The following is a 23705-nucleotide window of genomic DNA, read 5'->3' on the forward strand; positions in this document are numbered from 1 at the left end:
GGAGACTCAGCTGGGAGAAGAGGAGGTTACTTGGTAATGGGCCTTGACCTGCTTGGGCCTGTTGAGTCAAGCCTGTGGCTCACCCCAGGCTGCGTGGGCCAGAACCATTCCAGTCCCCTCTGACACGGGGGCAGCACTGGAGGCTGGACATCTCGAAGGCCTTCCAGTGACAGTCAGCAACAGGAGCCGGTCGCTGTGGGCTCATGCGCAGGTGGGCGCTGGGGCTCACAAGAGGACGTTACCCTGTGCATTACACAGACAGCTTCCCCATCTTTGACTTGCCTCGTGACCTCAGGCAGGGCACGTAGTCAGTAACTCCCCCCCCACTTTGCCCCCTTATGTCTCGTGTCTGATTTGTCAGTGTTTATTCCAGTTTTTGTGTGTCTTTGTTGTGAAACCATCCTGCCGTTTCCAGCACAGCACATCCCCGGCTCTGAATCTGTCCCACAGAAGCTCGTCACCTAATAAATCAGTTTTAGTCTTTATGGTGCCGGTTTGTTTTGTTGGGATACAGGCTAATCCGGCGACCTCTCTGTTGCTATTCCACAGGCTGGCTCGACCCAGCCCCAGCCCGCTCTGCTCCCCTAAGCCCGGCTCCCAGCCCTGCGCCCGGGGGAGTGGAGTGAGCTAGGGCCAGGGCACTTTGCTTTTTGCCTCTGCAGCCCCCTCCCCAGTAATCCCTTAGGCTGCTCTGGGCCCCATAGGGCCCACCAAAGTGTGGGGCCACAGGGTGGCTGCCCCGAATAGTCCTATGGGCACTGATGCAGCTGGAAACAAGGGGCAGGCTAGAACTCTGCAGAGCCAGCTGAGACCCAGGTGTATTAGGCTGGGGAATGCTGCCACCTCCTGTTACATAGGCCAACATGTAGCAAAGGGAACACAGCTCTCAAGCGCCATGCAGATGATCTGTGGAGCCTCCCTTCTGGGCAAGCACCTGCCAGCTGGTGCACAGCCTGGTATGGCCAGGGGCAGGAAGGCTTTGCCATGCTGGGGTGAGCCAGTGGTGCCAAACGGAGCTGGACATACACTGTGATAGTCTTCTTGTTGTGATATTCCAGTAGCAGCAGCTCTTTGATGCACCTGCTTGTGGGGGGCCAGGAGTGGCCCGTGTTAGGGATGTGAGCCTGGCTAGCTTTAACCTGGTACAGTGCGAACTGGAGCGAATTGCCACTGCCAGAAAATTAAAACCAGCAGGATCACAGTGTGCATGGCAGGCAGCTGGTGTTGTGAGGCCTTGGCACTGCCAGAAGGGGTTCCCTTTACAATGACTGCTATCACTCCTAAGAGGAGATAATATCCAACCAATCAGAGCTGCAGCTTCTCCGACCCACCTGTCTATGGGAGACGTCAATAAATGGGAGATGGAGAGGACCTTCCACGACTGACACTTAGAATGCCCAGGAGTTCCTCTGCCCAGGCACAGCATCCTGGGGCGATATTTGCTCTGAAATGTCACTGGCAGCTCTGTTACCACCACATTGGCCAGAGCGGCTGAGAAGGATTCAGTTTTTCTCCATGAGTGATGGCAAACCTCACATTCACGCTGCACAAAGCCACCGAGAAGCATTTCCAGCAACAATAGCGGGAAGTTACGCAGAAGCAAAGTAAGAAAACAACTTTGCTGGAAATCAGACTATTTACCTTGTACATTTAGCCATATGGAAGAGAGCGGGGTGTGCACAGTGTGTGTGGGGTCTTGGGGGGCAGCATGATCGGCTGCTGGGTCTCAGGCTCACCCACCTCATTACAAATGTTGAACTCTGTTACTGTTTTCATGCCTGTGTGGTCACATTCATAGACCAGTCCCTAAAGTTTGTAATTCTGCAGACTTATTTCCTTGCACACCAAAAGGGTTTTCTTAATATGAACATAACCAAACCTTCCGTTGGCCTGGCTCACATTAGGCAGGCTGGGGGGGGCACAACATAAAAAAGTTTGCTCACCCCTGCTGTAGGCAATTCAGGTCTTAATGGGTATAAAGCTTGACTCCTTTCACCTGAATGTCTGCTGTCCTTAAATAACTATTGCACATGTTCCCTAATGGCCTACCCCTGTGAAAAGTCAAACCAAGACAAAATGGGGGCAAGTGAGAATTTTGTTCAATTATGAAAATTTCAACTGACAAAACTCGAACACTTAAAAGTAACTGTGGAGATTATCCAGCCAAACTCTATTTTAAGAAAATCCAAATTCTGCTGCGCCCACATACAGGTGTGCTCTGCGCACCTGTATTCCCCCAGCTGCCACTGGGAAACGGTTTGTGCACCCTGCCACCCCGCCTCCGAGCAGGCCTGGGAGCTGGGGGTTGGCGGGGGGCGGGGTGGGAAATCATAAGTCATCCTGGGAGACGGAGGAATGTTTGGGGTGCTTAGCTGGGCCAGCAGCCTTGCCAGGCTCCTAAGCAAGGTGTAGGTGGCTCCGCATGCCCAGAAGGGTGTGACCTTGGGCAGAAGACAGGGCTGGTGCCAGGAGCTTGCTACGCCAAGCCCCTCCTCCCAGCCCGCCCTTCATGCTGCCCCAAGTGCACAGCCCCAGGGCTCAGGCAGTGAGTGAAAGGGCCCAGGGCTGCAGCAGCAGCTGGGAGCCCCCACGGGGGGTTCATTATGCTAGTAATAGTTGATGCAGTGTCAGCATCAGAGCTGGGCCAAGATTGACCCCAGACCACGAGCCAACACCCAGCCCTAGCCATGTATAATGAATTTACTTTGACTTTGCACTGGGCCTGGACCCAGGCTGATTAATGTCTTAGCAAGCGAATTTCCTGCAAGGAGCATTAGGAACTATTCTGGGCAACGGGCTCCCTCCTGTGTGAAGGGAGACCAGGGCTTAGAGAAGAGCTCAAAGTGCTTTACACCCAAGGGCAGTCTCATTATCCCCATTGTGCAGCTGGGAAACTGAGGCATGGAGCAGAAAGGTGATATGCCCAAGGTCACCCAGCAGGCCATTGGCAGAATTGGACTAAAACTCAAATCTTTCAGGTGTGAGCTTAGAGGCCGAGCCCTGGGGCCAGTGCTCTTTAGTACAAGGCCTCAACCTATGTCTCGTTGTTCTTTACTTGCTTCTTATGGCCTTGGAGTTAACAAACCTGTGTTTGCTTCTCCCTGTTAGCTACCCAGACTAAGAACCCACTGGAGATACCACACAAACACTGCCTTCCGAAGCTGTCAAGCCAAAGCGGGAAGGTTCCTTTTTACATTTTAATATAAAAGAGTTGCAGCTCTAATGTTAGCTAATGCACATTTATGGCACAGTTCATTGTACATTTGTTTATCAGCTCACTTGGCAGTGAGAAATGGGTACAGTAGCCAAGCGAGATCAGACCCTGGGGGTCTTTGTCTCTGAAGATTACCTGTACGCTGCCGGCAAAGGGCAAGGCGTATAGCCTATGTGTACTGTGTTTAGGTCACCAGCTATAGCCCTAGGGCCCCATCGCAATCTAACAAGCCTCACAGGATGGCTCTGACTCTGGGAAGTCCCACAAATGCCTCAGGGCATCTGTTGTGACCTCCAGATACTGGCTTATCAGAGTGGGGTGCAATGTCAAGGCTCTGGGCTCGGGGTGTCCTAGCAGAGGGCGACTAAGCAATGCTGCTAGGAGGAGCAACATCAAAATGGCTTGATGTGGGATTCCTCAGTCAGCAGAAGTGGGGAGTTCCACAAGGGGTGTTCAAGAGAGGCACTAAACAAACATGAAAACACATTAGTTATGTGGCGCTGAAAGCCTTGACCTTCCTCACGCTTGCCACTGCTGCAGCTGATTGTAGAACACCAGAACTGGAAGGGACCTCAAGAGGTTGTAATAATGATGAAGTAATACACAGACATACACATCTCATAGAACTGGAAGGGTCCTCAGGAGGTCATTGAATCTGGTCCCCTGCTTTGCCCTTGTGGCAGGGCCAAGCACCATCCCTGAAAGATTTTTTTTTTTTTTAAATCTATTTGTCCCAGACCCCCAACTGGTGTCCTCAAGGACTGAGCTCACAACCCTGGGTTTGGCAGGCTAGGGCTCAAACCAGAGCTATCCCTGTCCCCACCACCAGCCATCAAGTCCAGGCCCTGCCCTCAGCACTGGACACACAGGTTAAAGCCAGCCCTGCAGGACCACTTCCAACACGGCCGGACACCACCCCTCATCCCTCAGCCCATTTAGCATGCAAGTTTTGTTTACACACTGCCAAGCTTTTCAAGTAACCTAAAGCAACAGAACCTTTCCTGCACAGGCTGGTGTCAGCAGAAATAATACCAGGAAGTGCCTTGTTAATTATGCTGTTTTGCCTGCCAAATGCATATTAGGAATGTTTCTAGCTCCAAACACTGGCTTTATAGTAGACTCTTTAGATAAGAGTATGTATGCAGGTACTTAATAAAGGAGCCGATGGGTGGTCAGACACCCACCTCCCACTAAAATTCAGAGATGGGATCGGACTCCTCTGAAAACAAAAGCCTTGGTCCTTCTGAGACTGAACAAAGTATTGCTATTTCTAGGGGGTATGAACATAACTGCCACACTGAGTCACACCAAAGGCTTTCTACCCCCATATCCTGTCTTCCAACTGTGGCCAATCTATGGCAGAGGGACATTAGTGGTGCATGATGGTATATATTACATTAATAGATGTGCAGGTGAATGAGCCCCTGATGGTGGGGTTATGTGGATAGGTCCTGTGATGGTGTCGCTGGTGTAGGTATGTGGGCAGAGTTGGCATAGAGGTTTGTTGCAGGGATTGGTTCCTGAGTTAGTTACTGTGGTGTGGTCTGTAGTTGCTGCTGAGAATTTGTTTCAGGCTGGTGGGATATCTGAAGGTGAGGACTGGTCTGCCTCCCAAGGTCTATGAGAGTGAGGGATCATTGTGCAGGATGGGTTGGAGAGGTTTTAACTGGGGGCTGTATGTGATGGTCAGTGGTGTTCTGAAGTTTTCCTTGCAAGGCCTGTCATGTAGCAGGTGGCTTCTGGGTACCCGTCTGGCTCTGTCAATCAGTTTCCTCACTTCCTCAGGTGGGTATTGTAGTTTGAGAAAAGCTTGGTAAAGGTCTTGTAGATGTTTGTCTCTGTCTGAGGGATTGGAGCAAATGCGGTTGTACCTTAGTGCCTGGCTGTGTATAATGGATGGTGTAGCATGCCCTGGAGGGAAGCTGGAGACATGGAGGTAAGCATAGTGGTCGGTGGGTTTCCGGTATAGGGTGGTGTCTGTGAGACCATTACTTATTTGCACTGTAGTGTCCAGAAAGTGGATCTCAGGCTGAGGTTGATGGTGGGGTGGAAATTCTGACCTGCAACTATAGACCACACCACAGTAACTCAGGAACCAAATCCCTGCACCAAACCTCAGTGCCAACTCTGCCCACATATCTACACTAGGAACAGCATCACATCAACCACACCATCAGGGACTCATTCACCTGCAGATCTACTAATGTAATATATACCATCATGTGCCAGCAATGCCTCCCTGCCATATGCATTGGCCAAACTAGACAGTATGTAAAAGAATTACTGGACACATATATAGGAATGGTAACATACAAAAGCCTGTAGAACTCTTCAATCTCCGTGCAACAAAAACAGACTTCAAAGAGAAATCAGAGTTATAATTCATTTGCAAAGTGGACACCATCAATCGAGGATTGAACAACGACCGGGAGTGGCTGGCCAACTACAAAAGCAGTTTCTCCTGTCTTGATGTTCGCACCTCCCCATCAGCTGCCGGAAGTGGGCCATATCCTCGACTGTATTGACCCTGTCAACTCTGGCCTTGCTCTTGATTGGCATTCCCTTCTTTTCAGGAGCTTGTATAATTAGACCCGCTTCTGGAATCTCCATTCCAATGCATCCCACAAAGCAGGTCTTTGCCCACAAGTTTATGCTAAAAAAAATGTTAGTCTATAAGGTGCTGCAGGACTTCTCGTTTTTCTGGCTACAGACTAACATGGCTACCTCTCTGATATTTGAGATGAGGGACACCTGCAAGCAGCATTCTAGATGTATCTTTAACATGGTATTATCCAGAGACAACATGAATACGTTGCAGGATGCTTCCTACATTTTTGCACTGATGCGGTTAATCCACCTCAGCAAAGTTGATGGGATTCTTTGTATCACCTTGCTGTAGCTACAGCAGGGGTTAAGTTGACGTAACTTCAGTACTCAGGACACATTTTTAACAGTTCAGAGTGGTATGGGTAGGTTGGTCTCACATGAGTGTTGATTAGACCTATGCACTAGCTTTAATTTAAATCACATTTAACAGATCACCCTGTCCCAGTCAGGACTGCCCACTCTGACCCAGGCTAACTTAGACGATACCAAGATGAAGGCAGAGTAGGTGGGCAAATGGGCAAAGCTTGACTGAGGACATGGGGCAGAACGGATTAATTGGAAAGAGTACCTTGGCACCAATGTTCTCACATCTGGCTCAAAGCATGGCAATTCAGAACCAGGATGTTGTAACCTGGATAACTCTGCCACCTCACACTTGTCATGAAAGCAGCAGCTTGTGGAGTTCTGCTTTTGGTGCTTCACACATACCCAGGAGTGGTGGTGGAACTGAGTGGGACTCGTCACCATGCCAGCTCATTCAGCCGCCCCCCTCTTCCCCTCTGCCTGAGGAGGTTCAAGACAAAGCGCCTCTTGGTCACATCATAGGCTAAAGGCTCTTCCCCCCACTAAGCAGCGCAGAGCTGACAGGCTGGCTGAGCTCCTGCTGCCCTTTCTATCAGTTGTGGAGGGCAGACATGTTGGCCTCAACTACGACTGTCTACATTATGAGCTTCGGGGGCGAGATTGTTCGATTCTTGTGCGCACAGTGGTGAGAGCTCTCTCTGAGTTAGCAGGAGTCCAAACAGTAAAGCCCATACCCCAGGTGGGTTTGTACTCAGCAGTGCACACCTACGCCTGCACCAATGCTACTCAGGCAACTGCAGCCACACTTGGCTCATGCTACCACGCACATGGAGACACAAGGTACGGTGCAGACCCCACCCCCTTCCACAGAGTCCTGCCAGAGGGGGGTGCCTGCTGGCACACCAGAAGGAATGGAGGACTGGCATTGACCCTAAGGTAAATTGAGTTCGAGCCCACCGGTGTACACTGCAGAATCGCTGAGTATAAGTTGGTTGTCATTTTGCTTCTAGCTTACTTGTAAAGTTTGAGTCTACATGTTTTGTCTTATTGATACATCAAAGACACACACTATGGAAGACCAGACCCAAACACTTGAGTTCAACTGACTGTATTATAAATTACTTACAATGCAGTGAATGTTTTTTCCTGTTCAGAGCCTGTATACACAAGGATCTTTGCTATTTCAGTGTCATAACTTCTCAAACATTCAAACCACACTGCCTGTATTACTTACAAAGGAAGATTTATTAGTCAAGACCATTTTATTTACCTTTCAAACTCATACAGTACTGCATTTCTACTTACTGGGCTGCCTTATCCTAAAAGTTTTCCACAGAGCACTGGCTCCACAGCTGCATTCAGATACCAAGATGGTGTGCATGGTATACAAGAAATAAATCCACTTCCAAAAAAAATTGTACCTTCACTTGCTATTTACAAAAGTCTAGTCATAGACATACCCAGCCAACACATCTCTATTTGGAGGCAGGATGCAATGTAGAAGTCCCATGGGTCCTCTGACATGGTGTTTAATTGTGTCCTCAATGTAGAAAGCGAAACTTTACGATTTAAGATTCAGGTGCTGTGCCTGACGGGCCTTGCCAAATACACCTCAGGATTAGTTCCACCTTTTTATGATGATTTCAATCCCTGCTCCTGCCACACAAATCAAAGGATTACAAGCCATACAATACACACAAGCTCATGCGTGAAACTCACTGCCTCTTCTGCAGAGCCCACAGAGCTGGAGTTTGTGATGCCAACTGTGGGGGAGATGTCCAGAGTGCCGTCCAATAGAAGCTGAGAAGTATTACGTTTATAAACATTTGGAATTTTATTTAAAAAAAACATCACAACCATTAACATTGTTACAGTTAGTCCTCCTCCTCTTGGGTTTGCAAACAATGATACTGAGCATGCTCACAACAATGGTTTCTCATTGGTTTAGTTTTAGTTAAACAACCATTTTGCTTAAAAGGAAAAAAAAAGAACTCGGCACACTACCATTTAACTTGGTTTTAATGTTTCTCCACAAATGGTGAAAAATACTAAAGTACAGACAAGGAATAATCATAATGTTGTGGCCAACATTATAAATATGGAATTATAAATTTAAAACATTTTCTGGTTTAAAAAATAAATCTGGTAGTAAATGCAGCTCTGCAGGTTTCTGCCTCTAGTAGGGCCGGTCTCTTCGCTCCTGACGATGTTCACCCCTGCACAAAGGAAAAAAGCTCGTTTAGTTATAGCTCAGAGGACACACCCACAACCTTGCTGTTTCATTAGACTGAGAAGGAAAATGATAAAAGGCTTAGAAAATCTGATGTACGAGGTGTGATGGAGTGGGGGGAGTGCATGTTTGAGACTCAGGCTGGACGTGCGAGACAAGCAGAGCAGCTCCCAGTGGCTAAGGATGACCCTGGGGCTATAACCTAGGCTGGCAGGTAACACCTCAGCCCTGAACAAAGAGGAGGGTGGAGCCAAGCTGGTTTTGAATCTGAGGGGGCAGTTAGAGGTGAGGGGGAGAGGGAGCTGGAAGGCAGCCAGCCTGAGGAGGGGGAAAGCTACACCTCAGAGGGGCACCCCTAGGGCTCCTCTCCCCAGGACAGGTTGGAATGACTGTCTGACTGCTGTACTGACACTTCTGTGAGAAACTGGGCATCTGTTGCCTAATAAACCTGTTGTACCTGCTGAGTGAGAGTCACTCCTGCCAGTGGACGGGGTGCAGTGCATGGGGACCCCTGAACCCCATCACACGAGGGAAGGTTAAAAAAAAACTTGGGAACATTTAATCACTGGGAAAAAGCCTGCTGGAACCAAATCTGGCAAGGGATGTTATAAAGACAGCTGTGATCAACTGGACTCCATGGACACTGAAGACAGGATAACAAGTAAATAGACAATCTCAGCAAATGTTAGGTATTGGAAAAAAGCTTTCCAACTCAAGCACTACAACAGACTTCCAAAGGAATTATGACAAGTATCAGAGCAGAAGCTGTGCTAATCTGGGTCCCCCAAACAACAAGAATTCCTGTGGCACCTGGTAGACTAAGGTTAGTCTATCAGGTGCAACAGAATTTCTTCTTGTTTTTGAAGGAATTATGCAATCCCCAGCACTGGAGTTTTTCAGAACAGGTTAGACAAACCCCTGCCTGGAGTGGTCTAGGTTTTCTTGGCCTTGCCTCAGTGCAGAGGGCTGGACTAGATAAAACTTGAGTTCTCTTCCAGCCCAAGTCATCTATGATTGTATTTATATCCCTAGCACAGAGAAGGCCATCACAGTTTTCATTATTCAGTGTTTGTTCTTGTCTTCATCCACTTCCTGATCAAGAGTTACTGATTTTCAAGCTTTATTGCTATGCTAGCATTTGATGACATCAGACCCTATTTCATTCCCTGGGCCTCCACCCTTGAACCTATCTGAAGCTGTTAAATTGTCCTATCTCCGTGGTCCCCAAACTTTTTACCTCTCCCTATCTTAAGCTGGAGCTCGCAGCAGGGCTACAAGATCAGGGAGATGAGGTAAAGATGTGAACAGGGGCAAGGTAGCTGGGCCTGGGGCAAAGCTGGAAAAGGGAACAGAGCAGAGGCCACAAGTCAGTCAGAAGCAGAGCTGGGTAGAATCCCTCTGTCCTCCCCTGGGGGTGGGGGGGACTAGCCTGGGCCCCAGCAGAATCCACTGTGCCCCCCCCCTCCACTTTCCTCCTGCCTCCCCTATGGGGGTAGGCCCCACAATTTGGGGACTGCTGTCCTAGCCAGTTCCTTCATTTGCTCTCCTACATACTTGTCCATTTTTCCTGGTCCTCCACGCCTGCCACCTCTGCCACCCATTTGTTCCATAAGAGGTCCAGGTGGGCCGCCAGGTCCTCCTCGGCGTCCTCCTCCAAATCCACCTCGATCCATACCCCGACCGCCTCTGAATCCACCTCTATCTCCACCACGTCCTCCTCGGAACATTCCACCAGGGCCACCTCGATCCATGAGGCCACCTCTTCCTCCTCTCATGCCACCAGGGCCACCTCTGCCGCGATCTCCACCTGGTAAACAGAAACGTCACTGGGTACATCTGAAACCTGGGCTCTTTTAGGTGAAAACTTGCCTGCTCTAGACAGACCCCCAGGGAGTGAAAACTTAAATCCTTTCACATTAAATCTTCTCAATCTGTCCTTCAGACCAGACTCGGGAGGGACAAGTAAAAGCTGTGTGCAGGCAGATTTGATGCTTAAGGCCAGGTAGTGGAACCATGCAGAAGAGAGCCATTCACAGGGCAGGAAACCCACTATTCACTCTGTCCGAAAGTGTTGACCCTTTTCAAACGCATAAATGCTGGCAATACTCTACAGATGCCCAGGAAGCAACTTCAGGCAGCTTCTGGGCTAAAGCCAGCCCTGAAGACTAATGCCATACTTCACAAATTATGCTTCCAGAAGCCCTACTGAAAATGTTGTGCTATCCTGACGCTACATCTACATTACAACCATGTTCTGAGATCAATCCACTGGTGGTCAATTTAAGACCCACCAAATTGAACACAGATCAGTCTCCTGTCGACTCTGTTACCGTACCCCGATGAAAAGAATAAGAGAAGCTGACAGGAGAGTTTCGCCTGTTGACTTCATGCGGTGTAGCCCCCACAGTAACATGACCTAAGGTATGTCAAGACTTTCTGCTGGAGTAAGTGTAGCCTGCGATCCACTGGGTAAGCACAAGAGGCAGATGGCGGGTTCAAGAGGCCATTTTGGCTGGGAGCCACCTAAATGACAGTGTTGTAGGGCAGGTGTACCGTAAAAGCACAGCTCTGGTGCTGTAGTGTGTCTGGAGAAGATGCTATATTCAGGAGAGAGAGTATTCTTCCGTTAGAACAATTACTGCATGCTTGCAGAGATGGAAGCCATGTCAGTGGCAGATCGTCTACTGCCAACACCACCAGTGTGGACAGCACTTAGGACACAGCAGCTTATGTTGCTCAGGTGTGTCAAAAAATCACCCCCCTGCACGATGCAAGTTAGACTGATACACAGTAGTGTAGACCTGCCACCAGGGAACTGGGCTGCTGCAAACATGTTCAAGGAAGGAGTCGTCTCGGGAATATGGGAAAGCAAGGGCAAGTCATCCCAGGTGGAGAAGTCCCATGAACTGCGCCTGTGCTGCTCTGTGGCTGATACTTACCCAGGAATTATCCATACCTTGCAGTCAGTCCCTGAGGACTGGATAACGGGTAGAGAACCTTTATTGGATCGGGGCCACGTATAAGTGAGAAAAAAAACATCACCTCACCCTCCCTGCTATGGCCCTTCCCTGACAGACACTTCACTGCCCCTCATGCTCCAGCCCCACGGGCAGGAGGGTGGGGTGCGGGAGTGTGATGGGGGGGCACTTACCTGCACAGCTCACCCAGGACAAATGTGGCTCCCTGGTCCGACTGGCCAAAAGGAGCAGCAGGGAAAAAGCCCCCAGGCAGTGCTTTCCTGTGCTGCTGTCCCCGCAGCCAGTGGGAAGGGAGGGAGTGCAGCATATGTTGCCATTCTCCCTGGCCAGGGCCGGACCTGGCCATGGTTTGCAGTGCCCCAGGTGAGGCTTGTGGCTCCTGGGGGAGCCTGCATGCTTACTTCATCCTCTGGCAGGATGGAGGTTGGGGGAAAAAGAAAGAGGGGATTGGAGAACCAGCCTGGGCTCCCTGCTGTGAGGGGAAGAGGGGTAGAGGTGGCTGCGTAGGTTGAGCCCTAAGCTTCACAGGTCAGATCCAGCCCATGGGCCAGAGCAGGTTCCCCACCCCTGCTGTATAAGGAATGTCAATCACACGCAAAGGAGGTGGTTCATCTTAAGTACTCAATTTCCCGTGCTCTGTGACTAACCTGAGCTCCTCTTCAGAAGCTGTTTCACGTACATACCTGGAGGTGGGAAGGGGGGTGGAAGAAAGCCTTCTGGTTTGGGAGCCTTGCATTGATTACACTCTGTTCTCCAGGCAAAGTTCTGGTTTCCACATCCCCTAGACAGAATGATCAATTAGTGGAGAACTGTGTTAAACTGGAATGGACTACATGCAATTGTTAACACATCTGTGCTTAGGCCAGCCTCTCAACTACAGCACATTCAAGTGCTAATTTTTCTAGATGTGACCCATTCTTCATTGCCAGACGTTCTGGCCCCAAATGAGCTGTTTCAAGTACCCAGGCATTTTGGTGACGTATGAATTAGCATGAAAGGCCATGACAGACTGAAGGAGATGAAAGCTGAGCGAGCTGCAGTGACAAGTACCATGTAAGGAAGGCACTCGAGTTTACATGCCAGACTACAGTACACAAAGCTGTTACCAGATCAGAACAGCGTCCAAAGCAAAGACTTACGGGTTGGGGCACTGCCAGTCTCCTGCTCGGTGCTGGACATTTCCTCCAGAAGGGTTTCCTCTGGAACCCCGTGGTCCTCTTGGGGCGAAGCCTCCCCTATCTCCACTTCTGCCTCCCATACGGCCCATTGGACCACCAGAACCACCAGGACCTCCTGGGCCTGAAAGGCAGAAGTCAGTTAATTCTAATGCAGACAGTGGTCATCGCCATAGCATAAGGTGTTACTTGGAGAATTCAGTTCACTCAGAGATTCTGGCCAACATTACCTCCACGCAGCGGAGGAGGCATCCCACGTGATTCACGCTGGGGCATCCCACCTCTCATGCTGTTCATTGGCCCCTTCTTCCGAGTGAGAGAAACTTTGAGCTTGCTCCCCTGAAAATCTTTTCCTGGAAAAAATACAGATAAATATGGCTTAGTGTCATGGTCACAAACTTCCATGACTGGAAGGGAACAGAGCCTATATATATCATGTACACGCATCCTACAGGATATACCTCTCCACAGCCACTTATGACAGGGAAAGGTATCCTCATATCAATTGTCTGGGAGTGGGTCAGAATTCCACCTCTTACCTATACAGAGCCAAAGAAACTCTACAAGAGGAAAGCAGTGCCATTTAGCAGAATTGCCCAGAGTAGCTGGAAGTTAGTGCACTAGTTTGACCAAAACCAGAAAGTTTCCCAGGTCAAATCTTTCCTAGTAAGACCTGCTTCACCATGTAGCCTCTGAATTAGCCAAATATTTGCTATGAAATAATCCCAGCCAAAACTACACTCATCAGAAGCATGAGTTAATTCCGATCACTTACCATCAAACCACTCTACAGCTGCTTTGGCAGTTGATGGATCATCAAAGAACACTGTGGCATCTCCTTTTGGCTTTCCAGTTTCTTTGTCAAGATAAAAATTAATCATAGGTTGCCCAGTCCTCTTGTTCATCTAGCAGAATAAAAAGCACTTCAATTGCAATGTACTAAACTGAATGAATGTAAACAGAAATTCCCAATACATCCTTCTCCATTACTCTTCATAGCACCCTCCCCTTAGTTAGAAGTCTTATCTTCCATTTTAATGACAGAATCAGACGTCTCAGGAAGGTGCAAAATCCACTTTCATCCTCTGTAAAAAGATGTGACGAACACCTCCACCTCCAATCCACATGGAGGGCACAATCACAGAAGAATTTAGAAATCCGACATGGATGTGTCCTCAATGACACTTTTGGAATACAACTCTGCAGATTATTTCAGGGGTTCACAGCCTTATAGGTTGCGACCATATTTGCTAAGTGGGAGAAGGTCCTGCCTGGAACATGGATAGACAGGATGGGATTGCCCCAGTATGGAAAAGGCTGAAAATCATAGCTCTATTTCCATCCTTCTCCACTACTTGGTGAGATAATTATTGCTCCACACTTCAACAGTTTTGTGTAGAATCATAGTTTTGGAAAGGAACTTGAAAAATCATTTAAGTCTGTGGCAAGCATGACAGGGCTAAGTATTACCCAAGATTATCCCTGACAGGCATTTGTTTAATCTGCTCTTAATTTTCAGTGCTGGAGATTTCGCAACACATCCCCCTTGCTAATTTATTCCAGTATTCAGATACCCTGACAGGAAGTTCCCACCATCTAAACCACCTGTGCTGCAATTTAAGCCAATGCTTCTTGTTTTATTCTCAGAGGTTAAGAAGAATACTTGTCTTCCTCTCTTGCTGTAACAACTTTTATGTACTTGAAACTTATGTCCCCCCTTCAATCTTTTCTGCTCCAACTAAACAACCCCAATTTTTTCAATCTTATCTCACAGGTCACGCTTTCTAGACCTTCAATCATTTTTGTTGCTTTTTCTCTAGACTTCCTCCAATTTGTCTACATCCTTCAACTGACACCCAGCTAGCATGCAGCAGAGCAGAAGAATCATTTCCCGTGTCTACCTTACAACACTCCTGCTTACACATTCCTGATTTTTTTTTTGCGTGAAACACTGTACTGTTGACTCATATTTAGCTTGTAGTCCACTATAACACTCAGATCCCTTTCCTTAATACTAGGCAGTTATTTCCCATTTTATGTACAACTGATTGCTCCTTCCTAAGTAGTTTACTTTGCATTGCTCATTACTCAGTTTCATTCTATATACTTAAGACAATTTTCTCCTATTCTCTAAAGCAGTTACAAACCCTCCCAGCTATGCATCACCTGCAAGCCTTTAAGTATAACTCTAGGCCAGGGGTTTACAACCAGTGTGCTGCAACAACTGTCCAAGTGTGCTGTGAAATTTCATTCATTTCCTCTCACAAAACTGGCTCTGCAAAACCGTGAGCAGGGTGGGGACTGTCAATCCCTGCACCCGCTAGGGCTGCCTGAGTCCCAGCTGGCACATGGTGGTTCTTTGCAGAACCACTGTGAGGGGAAATACCCACCTCACCAGAACCTGTTTTCAACAGAGAGGCAGCTGAAATGCTGCCCCCCAGCATGAACAGGCTGTCAGGGAGCCCATGTCCCCTCCCTGCTGAGGCAAGGAGAAAGGGAGAGTGGGAGCTTGCTGGAGATGGGAGGCAGTTTAAATGCCACATTCTAGCCCCAGTGGGCTGGTGGGGAGGGAAGCCTGCTCTCTGAGTCTGCCTCCCCCTCAGCTCCCATGAATGATCGAGTAACTGCTGAAATTTTAAGCAGTTACTTGATTACTCAACATCCCATTTGACCCCCATTTAGCTTGTATGCATTATTATATTGCAAACTTCTCAGGACTGTTACCATAGCAAACGTAAGCAGACGTGACATTTATGAGCCACCGGTTCAGCTGAAAAAAGTTTGCGTGCCGTGGAACTGTCTGTCTCATTGAAGTGTCATGTTATTGAACACATTGGGAACCACTGCTCTAGGCCACTGTATAAATCACTGGTGAAGTACTGAACAGAACCAAACCCAGAACTGATCCCAGAAAGACCACCTGATATGTCCGTCCAACTCAAACATGAACACCTGATAACTACTCTCTGGGAATGGTTTTCCACCTTATACCAGAGCTCCATCTACATTGTATTTCCCAGGCATCCCCACATTATTACTCACCTTGACAATACCACATTGTTTGAAGAAGTCTGCCAGCTCCTCTGGGGTCACATTGTCACTTAGTCCCTGTACATAAACTGAACAGGTGTCTGAGTCGTCATCTGGGTCTACAGGTGGACCTAAGGAGATCAAATTCACATTGTGTCACGTGATCGTAAGAGATCCTGAAAGACAAAGCTCAGTTTTGTCTAGCTAACTTTATCACTAATCTCCTAAATGAACTGCTACCTGTCTTTCAACCAGGGTAAATACAGATGTATGTATGGAAATGCCAGATGAAAACCCAACCATATAATGCTCAGTGGCACCTTCTTTATACCAAAGGAAGAGGCATACTGCTCATGAGACAAAGCATCCATACCAAAGCTCATCCTTTACAAGCGATCAGCTCATTTATTTCCCACTGGCCCCCTACACAAGGGAATAGTGGTCTGGCCTCTTGTCGTGCCTAGGTATACGCCATTTAAGTGGCACATGCAGCTAAAACTGATGAAAACAGAGGCTAATGTAATGGAAGTAATTTTAGGCAACAATTTCACACCGCTTGTGCAAAAACAGACAAAATTGCAGGTGCGCATTATATTTTTACATATTTTGTGCACTTGTATAGGCAATAACCCAAACAGCCCACCCTTTCTGCCCTGTAGCCTGTGTTACCAGTCACAGCAATAAGCTGATCCTGGGAAACAACTAGAGAGATGCAAAATGCATATTAGTATAGGGCTAAAAAGGAAAAAACCAACACATTCATATGTTATAGATGGAGGAGGGAAGGAAAGAAGAGAAAAGATACTTGTATGTGCCTCTCTGCTTGAAACTAGATGTCTGGTATACCTGAAAAGCCATAGACATGCTGCTTAAATACCCACTCCTTTCCTGAAGGGAAGGATAAGCATCTCAGTGAATATTTGCAAATTTAAATCAGCCAACCCAACTAGCTGAATAAAAAAACCTAGGAGTGAATCAAGACACTGAAATACAGAGGGTGAATGCTTTGGAACATTTTTTATACAGGCAGGGTGAAAGAAGGCAAAGAACGCTTTGTGGACAAGCTATGGCAATGACACCGTCTTTGCTTGTATAGGGAGAACAAGTGGGAAAAAGTCCTGCTTTTCAGCATTTCCAGATGACGTTCTGAAAAGTATTCAAAATTACCTAAATCAAGATCCGGGCCTTCTTCCATGGGTCCTGCCAGTCGGGAAAAAACCATATAAAGATTTGTTAGTGCACGTCTTGCAGGCTGAAAACTGACACACACATATCTATCTACTTACAACCACCATATGATGGTGTTGGTTAAACTCAAATTGACCTGCATTGCAAAATTTCAGCAATGCACCTTTTAACTTTTTTTTAAAAAAATCAGTTTGCTACTTTTAGCAGCCTTTCAAACCATAATTATGGCTTTTTTTTTAGCTTTATTGAGCCAATCGGTGTATATTTATAAGAAAAGTTACTTTTTTATTTATTAAATCCAAACAAAATTAAAATTTATTCTCCCCAAATTACAAAAAGCTGTTTATCAATACTTCAAGTTACCCTTTGTTTTGTAACCATAGGTTAACCATATACCCCTAGGCATTGCCGGCAGTACCCATTAAAGTCTTGTTGTATATGTCATTTTTAACCACTTATGACACTAATAAAAATTATTTTTTTTTTTTCTAAAAACTGGCTTTTTTTTTTTTTAAACACTACCCATTGTAATGCTCAAAAACTTACCACCAGGCTTATTGAAGCCACCTCGCTCTCCAGCGCTGCTGGGGGGATAAACGAAGAAATGAAGGCCTTTCCCTTTAAAAAGCCAGTACCGCTCGGAGCCTCTGGGGCTCACTGGGAAGAATGGCACTGGCTAAACATCTCCAAACAATGCATGTCTGTCTGTCTCTCTCTCATCTTGTCACTATGCCTTTCTTCAGGGCAGCTTGCTCAAATTTCCTTTACGCACAACCTTGCTTGTCTGGTTTTAGACACCACTTTTGCTGCTGTACCCTTTCATCACCTATACTGGTATTAACAGTACAATACTTGGCAGAAACACGTAGAGCTTTTCAAATTGCTTGTTTTTTGTTTTGTTTTTTAAATAAAAAGGTAAGTCCCCTACAGGTCAACTCCCTCCTCTGTGTGTGTACATAAAGGTGCACCCTCAGCCTCTTGCAGCAGGAGAGTAAACTAAGTTCCCAGGACCCTAACATTAACAGTTAAAAAGGCAGGAGACAACCATATGCAATACCTAGAACACAGTTCAGATGACATTTCCACTAAAACCTTAGTATAAAACCATACATTCAGGTCACTGCTGGATTTAACAGTCTCTGTGGAAGGAGAGCTTACAAAATATATCAAGGCTCAAAGGTCTGGGGGTGCAGCTTTGTGGACACAAACCAGAAATTAAGATTTTAATGTGTGCCAATGCAAATATCACTGCCTTTAGCTTTTCACACAAAAGCACAGGCTAGGCTGTTAGTTTTCCCATCGCTTTCAAGTGCTGGTTAACTAGGAAAATGCCACCTGAAAAGGGTTTTATGGGATGGGAGAATGTTGTTTTGAGAGATGGAAGAGAGGAGGGAGAGAGCCATCTATTCATTAGCAAGTATTGCACCTTTAATAGCTAAAAAGGTTTAAATACACAATTCCAAGCTGTTGCATGCAGCTTTGCTTCCTTTTTTCTTAAAAGTACACACCATATATGTAATGTCTCTCTTTAAACACATACGTTTTACACTTTCAATGTTACACAATTCTAAAGTATTATACCAATATGCAGTTACCAAAGTTACAGAAGGATTCCATTTATACAATGAATACATTTGATTAAAAATATTCTATGTATATTTTTCCTCTCCATATGGACACCGTGTCTAGTCCCACTTTTCATTATGCTGCCGGCTGAGTACTGAGTACGGGTACTTTTTAAGTATTGAAGTGTATACAAGGCTCTCACTTTGTAACCTGTAGCATATAAATGCGACAAAGCATGTTAAAAAGTTTCCATGTTTAACAGCCAATGAAAATATAAAATAATCGAGTCAGTGAAAAAGGGCATGTTAATAACATTGAGCTCCTTACCTGCTGGAGACACTGAAATCCATCACCACACCATGATAAAAGGGCCGAGTTCCCCTACCCTGCCCCATTGGTGTTCAACCTACTGCTTCATAGGAAGGCCACCTTTTCTATGGAAAAACTACATCCAAAAAGCAAGCGGCCTCTTTAACAGGCTAGTCAGTTGGAAATCACTACAGAAGTAATGTATTCTTTGATTAAAGATGTGAAATAAATCTTTTGCAGTGAATAGCACCAAAATGGCTAAAAGTTTTAAGACGTGATGATAGTAATTTCAAGTGTCTATATCTACTTTACAAACATTAGAAATAAATACATCATGGGTGAAATCTTTATACAGAACAATGGAATCCTGTTCCATTCAAGCCAGTTTAGGAAATCAGTAATATTTCCATGTGGAAAAGCATTTCTTATGTTTTGAATTTCCAGGTAATTGTATTTTTCCAATAAAGATTTCAAGCCATTTGAATTCATTTTAGCTGAGCTATGCAGAATGATAAAGTAACTTCGTCAATTTTTAGGTGCCACAGAATTCTAAAATAAATAGTCAATAAATGCTGCATATTAACATAAGGCAGTTGACTGACTTGCCCAACCATACAAATATACGGGATAATATTTTACTGAGGTTGCCCCGACATTTTGCATTCCAATCTCTGTATTTGTAATCAATACGAATAAAACACTCTGCATAGCTTTAAACTAAATTTCATAGGGATGGAACACACACAAAAATAAACCTTCCTCATATTACCCTTGACAATTAGTCCATCATCCTCACCGTTATTAAACCAGACACCAGAGAAAAGGGGGAGCTATGTACTACTCATCTGAACAAATAGGCTTACTAAACCAGATTTTGCCATCAGTTAAAATGACCAAACTGATTTAGACCACCTGAAAGCTCCAATGGGGAGCAGTCCTGGAAGTCGAGCAAGATCTCTGGGTGTTGCTGGGGCTTTTCCTCATACTCCAACAAAGCCATTCGACAGCTATGGCTTCAACAACAATAAACTGACTCATACATTCACTTATGACAGTAGCTCCGAGTGCTACTTTAGGGAAAACAGAGGCTGAGGGAAAACACTGTATACAAGCAGCTGACATCTGGCTTTTGCCATGTACATACCTGAAATGTGAAGACCCAACAGTGAGGCATAGAAAGTAAACCCTGGACCTCCTGGAAGGTTTGTGTGTGTTCTATCCAATGCTACTGTTAAATCCCTCAGAGGATTTCACCTCTGAATAACCATGAAGGGAGCTGAAAGTTCTGCATTTCATAAAACCCTTATTTCCCCCAAGCCCAACAAACCGCAGGAAAAAAAAATAGATCCTGCCCCTACTTCCCCTAGGAGTATATTTCCATGGATTAGAAACAATCTTGCTATTAACAGACAGACATTCTCCATGGAACAGTGGTTTGAAATGTTATCTTTCAGCCCTTCCTTCCATTTCAAATCCTGTGGGTAAAAAGAATTAGGTAAAAGGAGAAAAGATTTGCTCTTACCCCATTCCACCGCGTCCTCCTCCCCGCCCACCTCTGCTCATGCCTCCACGATCAAATCCTCCTCTTCCCCTTCCCCGGTTATCAGGGCCACTCATGCTCCGGCTCTCTCCTGGGCCAGAAAAGCCTCCAGATTCCTGTCCATATCCACCCATATTACTGGGATGGTCCTGACGAAATGAACCTGAGGAGAGTTAGTATTGTAGATATTGAAGTAGGGGCAGACAATGTCAAACTCATTCTGAGGTGCTTGTTCCAATTACCTAGCTTCAGTACCACCACCTTTATTCCTGGTGAATTCTGCACCACTGCACATGCACAGAATTTATACCTCCAGAAGAAATCTTTGCCTTCCCAAAGAAAAATGACTTTCAGATGGGGAAGCCACAAGAGCTGTCAGGTGACCGACCCCAGAGGCACATTTCAGGTACCCAGGGCAGCCCACAGTGAGATCTGGGCTGGGGAAGACCTGCTGGCGACTCCTACCCTGTGCTGGGCTCAGCTGCTTGTCCTGGCTAGGCTGGGGCGCAAGGGATGTGTGTGAGGCTGGTGGATGCATGGGGGTTGCTCTTCTCCTGAATGACTTCTGTGGATGGGTCAGACCCACCCCCAGATTTCTCACCCAGCAGCAGGAAAGCTCTGCTAACACCCTCCCCACCAGCCAACTCACTTTCCTCCACCCATTGCTCCTCAGCTGCTAGAGGGAGGGATCCCTCTATAAGGAGCTGCTCCCTCATCCATCTAAACCCTATACATCCACCAGCCTTGCACCCAGCCAAGACCTTCCCACGGGGCCTCACCCCACCGCAGTCAGAACCCCCTCCACCTAGGACATCCTGATGAGCCACCCATTGAGCCCCAAGCAGCTATGCTTGGATTCCCCACCCACTTGAGTCCCACAGCCCAGCATCTTGACCTCCCACTGAGCCCCAACACTGAGCCCCACCTTGCTGAGCTCCAACCTATCATATCCTCCCTGATGAGCCCCAACCATGTTCACCTGGACCCATCCCCAAAGAGTTCCATCATCACTGAACCCCAATTTCCCCTCCCACCCCACATGTGGATCCCCTGATGAACCACCCTTACCATATTGCCTCACACACAAACCCTCAACCCACACCTGGATCCCTCACACTAAGCCCCTCCATACTTGGATTCTACCTTGTTGAGCCTGCTTGTGCATACGTGGCAAGGAGGAACAGGCCCAGTCCTTGCCCTATATCAGAGTTGGGTGCAACCTCACCAAGTCCATGTCTCATGGGTTGGAGGGAGGGGTGTGGAGGGTCTGCACAGTCATCTCCAGCCTCTGCGCAGCTGAGCTTGTGCTCCCCTCACTGATATACTTGAACCTCCATATTTGACAAAGTTTGCAGAATCTTAAAATATTGGGAAGTTTTTTAAATTTTTTGGAGGAGAATGCCCTCAGGAGTAGATCTTAACAATACTAGGTGACTTGTTTGACATGGGCCTTAACACAACGGTGTTACAGAAAGCAGGGGGCATAGCACTCGACTTAGTCAAACTTAAAACTAGCCCAGTCAGTAAAAACATTCACAGAACTACCAGTAAGCAGATGGCCCGCTGGCTGGAAAATATCAGATGCTAAATGAGCACAAAGTCTCCTTCAGAGATTTACTACTATGCCTTATTTGACAAACACTACTGAGAGAATAGCATCGTTACAGCTCGCCTCCTTAGATGGGCTCTATTAGGCAAACTCACTCTGCTGGCCATAACTGCTGCTCTGCTGGCTGTATTGGCTTGGGGCCTGGCTGTAGGATCCAGTCGGGGGAGGATAACTAGTAGGTGGCTGCTGGCTATAGCTGCTTTGCTGGCCATAGCTAGTCTGTTGTCCATATGTGCTTGGCTGCCCATAGGTGCTCTGCTGAGAGTAACTGCTCTGATCGTAACTACTTGGCTGTGTAGAGGAATAGCTGAAAGACATAAGAATTAAAATGTGTTTCTGTACAGAAGATAAATCAAGACCCCTTGGAAACATGCATTTGGCTGCACTGGTTTCTACCTAGACAATACCCCCAAGTCAGACAACCTGTATTAATAAAATGTGAACTCATCCTATGGAGGCAGATTTGCAGCCATAGGTGAAAAAGCCATGCAGCCTGCTAAAAACCAGTGATCCAGTTCTTCATAGCTCTAAAAAGAGATACCATACCACAGAACTCATCACTAGTTTCCAGATGGCAAATCTGCACCCCCTGGGACCTTGCACAGAATACTTGAAAATGAAAAGAGATTCAAAGAATGATTGATATCTGCCAGTCTAGGAAAGCCACTCAAGACTAGGAAATACCAGCTAGCATATATGGTTTGTTTGTATCTTGTTTCTTGGGTTTCTTATAAATTAGGAGGAATCTAACACATTTAAAAAAAAAACAAAAAAACCCAAAGTATCTCTGTGTGGCATGTATACATTTCTCAGACACGCCTGAGAATTTCAAAAGCAATACCTCTAGCTTCTACAATTCAGGATCAACAACTCATCTGAGATTGATCTTGTCAACAGAAGCATTAAGTTAACACTGAAGAGGAATACTAGGCGCCTGAAGCATATCCTCTTTAGGACCCAAGGTTTTAGGAAGCAATGACATAGAATTTAAGGGCTGGCTTTCACATGTAAGAGTTAAGATCAGTGTTCCCTGTAAGCTGTGCACTTATGCAGCAGCTCAGGAGAAATTCTGATGCTGCCCAGGTGATGTAAAGAGTACCCCTGGCTAGTTTTTTTTGTCTCTAGTGGTGGTACATTCCCACGTGCCTCAGCGCACATACAAAAAATTATTCCGCAGATACATGGAAAAGATTAGAAGGAATATCAGTTGAGAGTTAAAAGTGAGTATTTTATATAAACCATTTTTCTTGAGTGCTTTTGCCTTTTGTTATTACAGATATCTTTAATTAGAAGTTATTTAATCACAATCCTATATTCTTTCATCCTTCACTCTGCTGTGAAGAGAAGACTGTTTATATGCAAATAAGCTCAATTACGAAAATATCGGCGATAATCTACAAGGACAGCAAGAAGAATTATAAAGAAAATGCTGAAAGTCCATTTTAAGTTTTCACACAGCAGGAAAGTTCCCTTAAAAAAAGGAAACACTACTTTTATCCAAGCAAACTGAAATGCTCCACCACCACCTTTGCTAACTTTAATTTTCTTAAAGAATTACCTGGTTGGAGGGTACGATGGAGGAGCAGTGACAGGCTGCATAGGGTAACTTCCAGGCACCTGAGGATAAGTGTAATTACTTTGTCCATATCCTAAGCTGGGCTGGCTATAGCCTGTGGTACTCGACTGAGGCTGGCTAGTCTCCGCTGGCTTGCTGGTATCCTGGGGTCTAAAAGCAAAGTTCAGCAGTGAGGAGTCATCTTGTACCACACGCTCCTTGCCCCGATTCTCCTTAGGATAAGGATAACTCAAAGTATAACCAAGGAAAGACCAGGATTTAGAAGTTTATGGAATTTATGACAAAGTTGTCATAAGGCAGTCCAACGCCTCTGAATTTCAAATCAGCATCAGTTTCATCACTGTAAAAGCAGACAGCATTCTTCAGTCAAATTCAACACA

General features: G+C 46.3%; 1 protein-coding gene across 2 annotated transcripts in view; it reads right to left on the minus strand.

The window, feature by feature from the left end:
• Positions 1-7934: 7934 nt before the first annotated feature.
• EWSR1 (EWS RNA binding protein 1) overlaps positions 7935-23705 on the minus strand; it is a 38526-nt gene continuing 22755 nt past the window's right edge. The window contains exons 6-17 of one of the 2 annotated variants that reach the window (XM_075013241.1): positions 23308-23475; positions 21845-22056; positions 20123-20303; positions 17272-17306; positions 16705-16737; positions 15550-15668; positions 13283-13412; positions 12738-12860; positions 12472-12631; positions 12016-12113; positions 9909-10161; positions 7935-8340 (exon numbers count right to left, since the gene is read on the minus strand). In XM_075013241.1, coding sequence (XP_074869342.1) covers positions 8301-8340; positions 9909-10161; positions 12016-12113; positions 12472-12631; positions 12738-12860; positions 13283-13412; positions 15550-15668; positions 16705-16737; positions 17272-17306; positions 20123-20303; positions 21845-22056; positions 23308-23475 — 1552 coding nt within the window. In that variant the 3' untranslated portion in view covers positions 7935-8300. Of the gene's footprint in view, positions 8341-9908; positions 10162-12015; positions 12114-12471; positions 12632-12737; positions 12861-13282; positions 13413-15549; positions 15669-16704; positions 16738-17271; positions 17310-20122; positions 20304-21844; positions 22057-23307; positions 23476-23705 lie in introns of both variants that reach the window. The other variant, XM_075013240.1, reaches the window with a different exon arrangement.

The sequence above is a fragment of the Carettochelys insculpta genome, chromosome 18 (genome assembly GCF_033958435.1).
Source record: "Carettochelys insculpta isolate YL-2023 chromosome 18, ASM3395843v1, whole genome shotgun sequence".
NCBI lineage: Eukaryota > Metazoa > Chordata > Testudines > Carettochelyidae > Carettochelys > Carettochelys insculpta.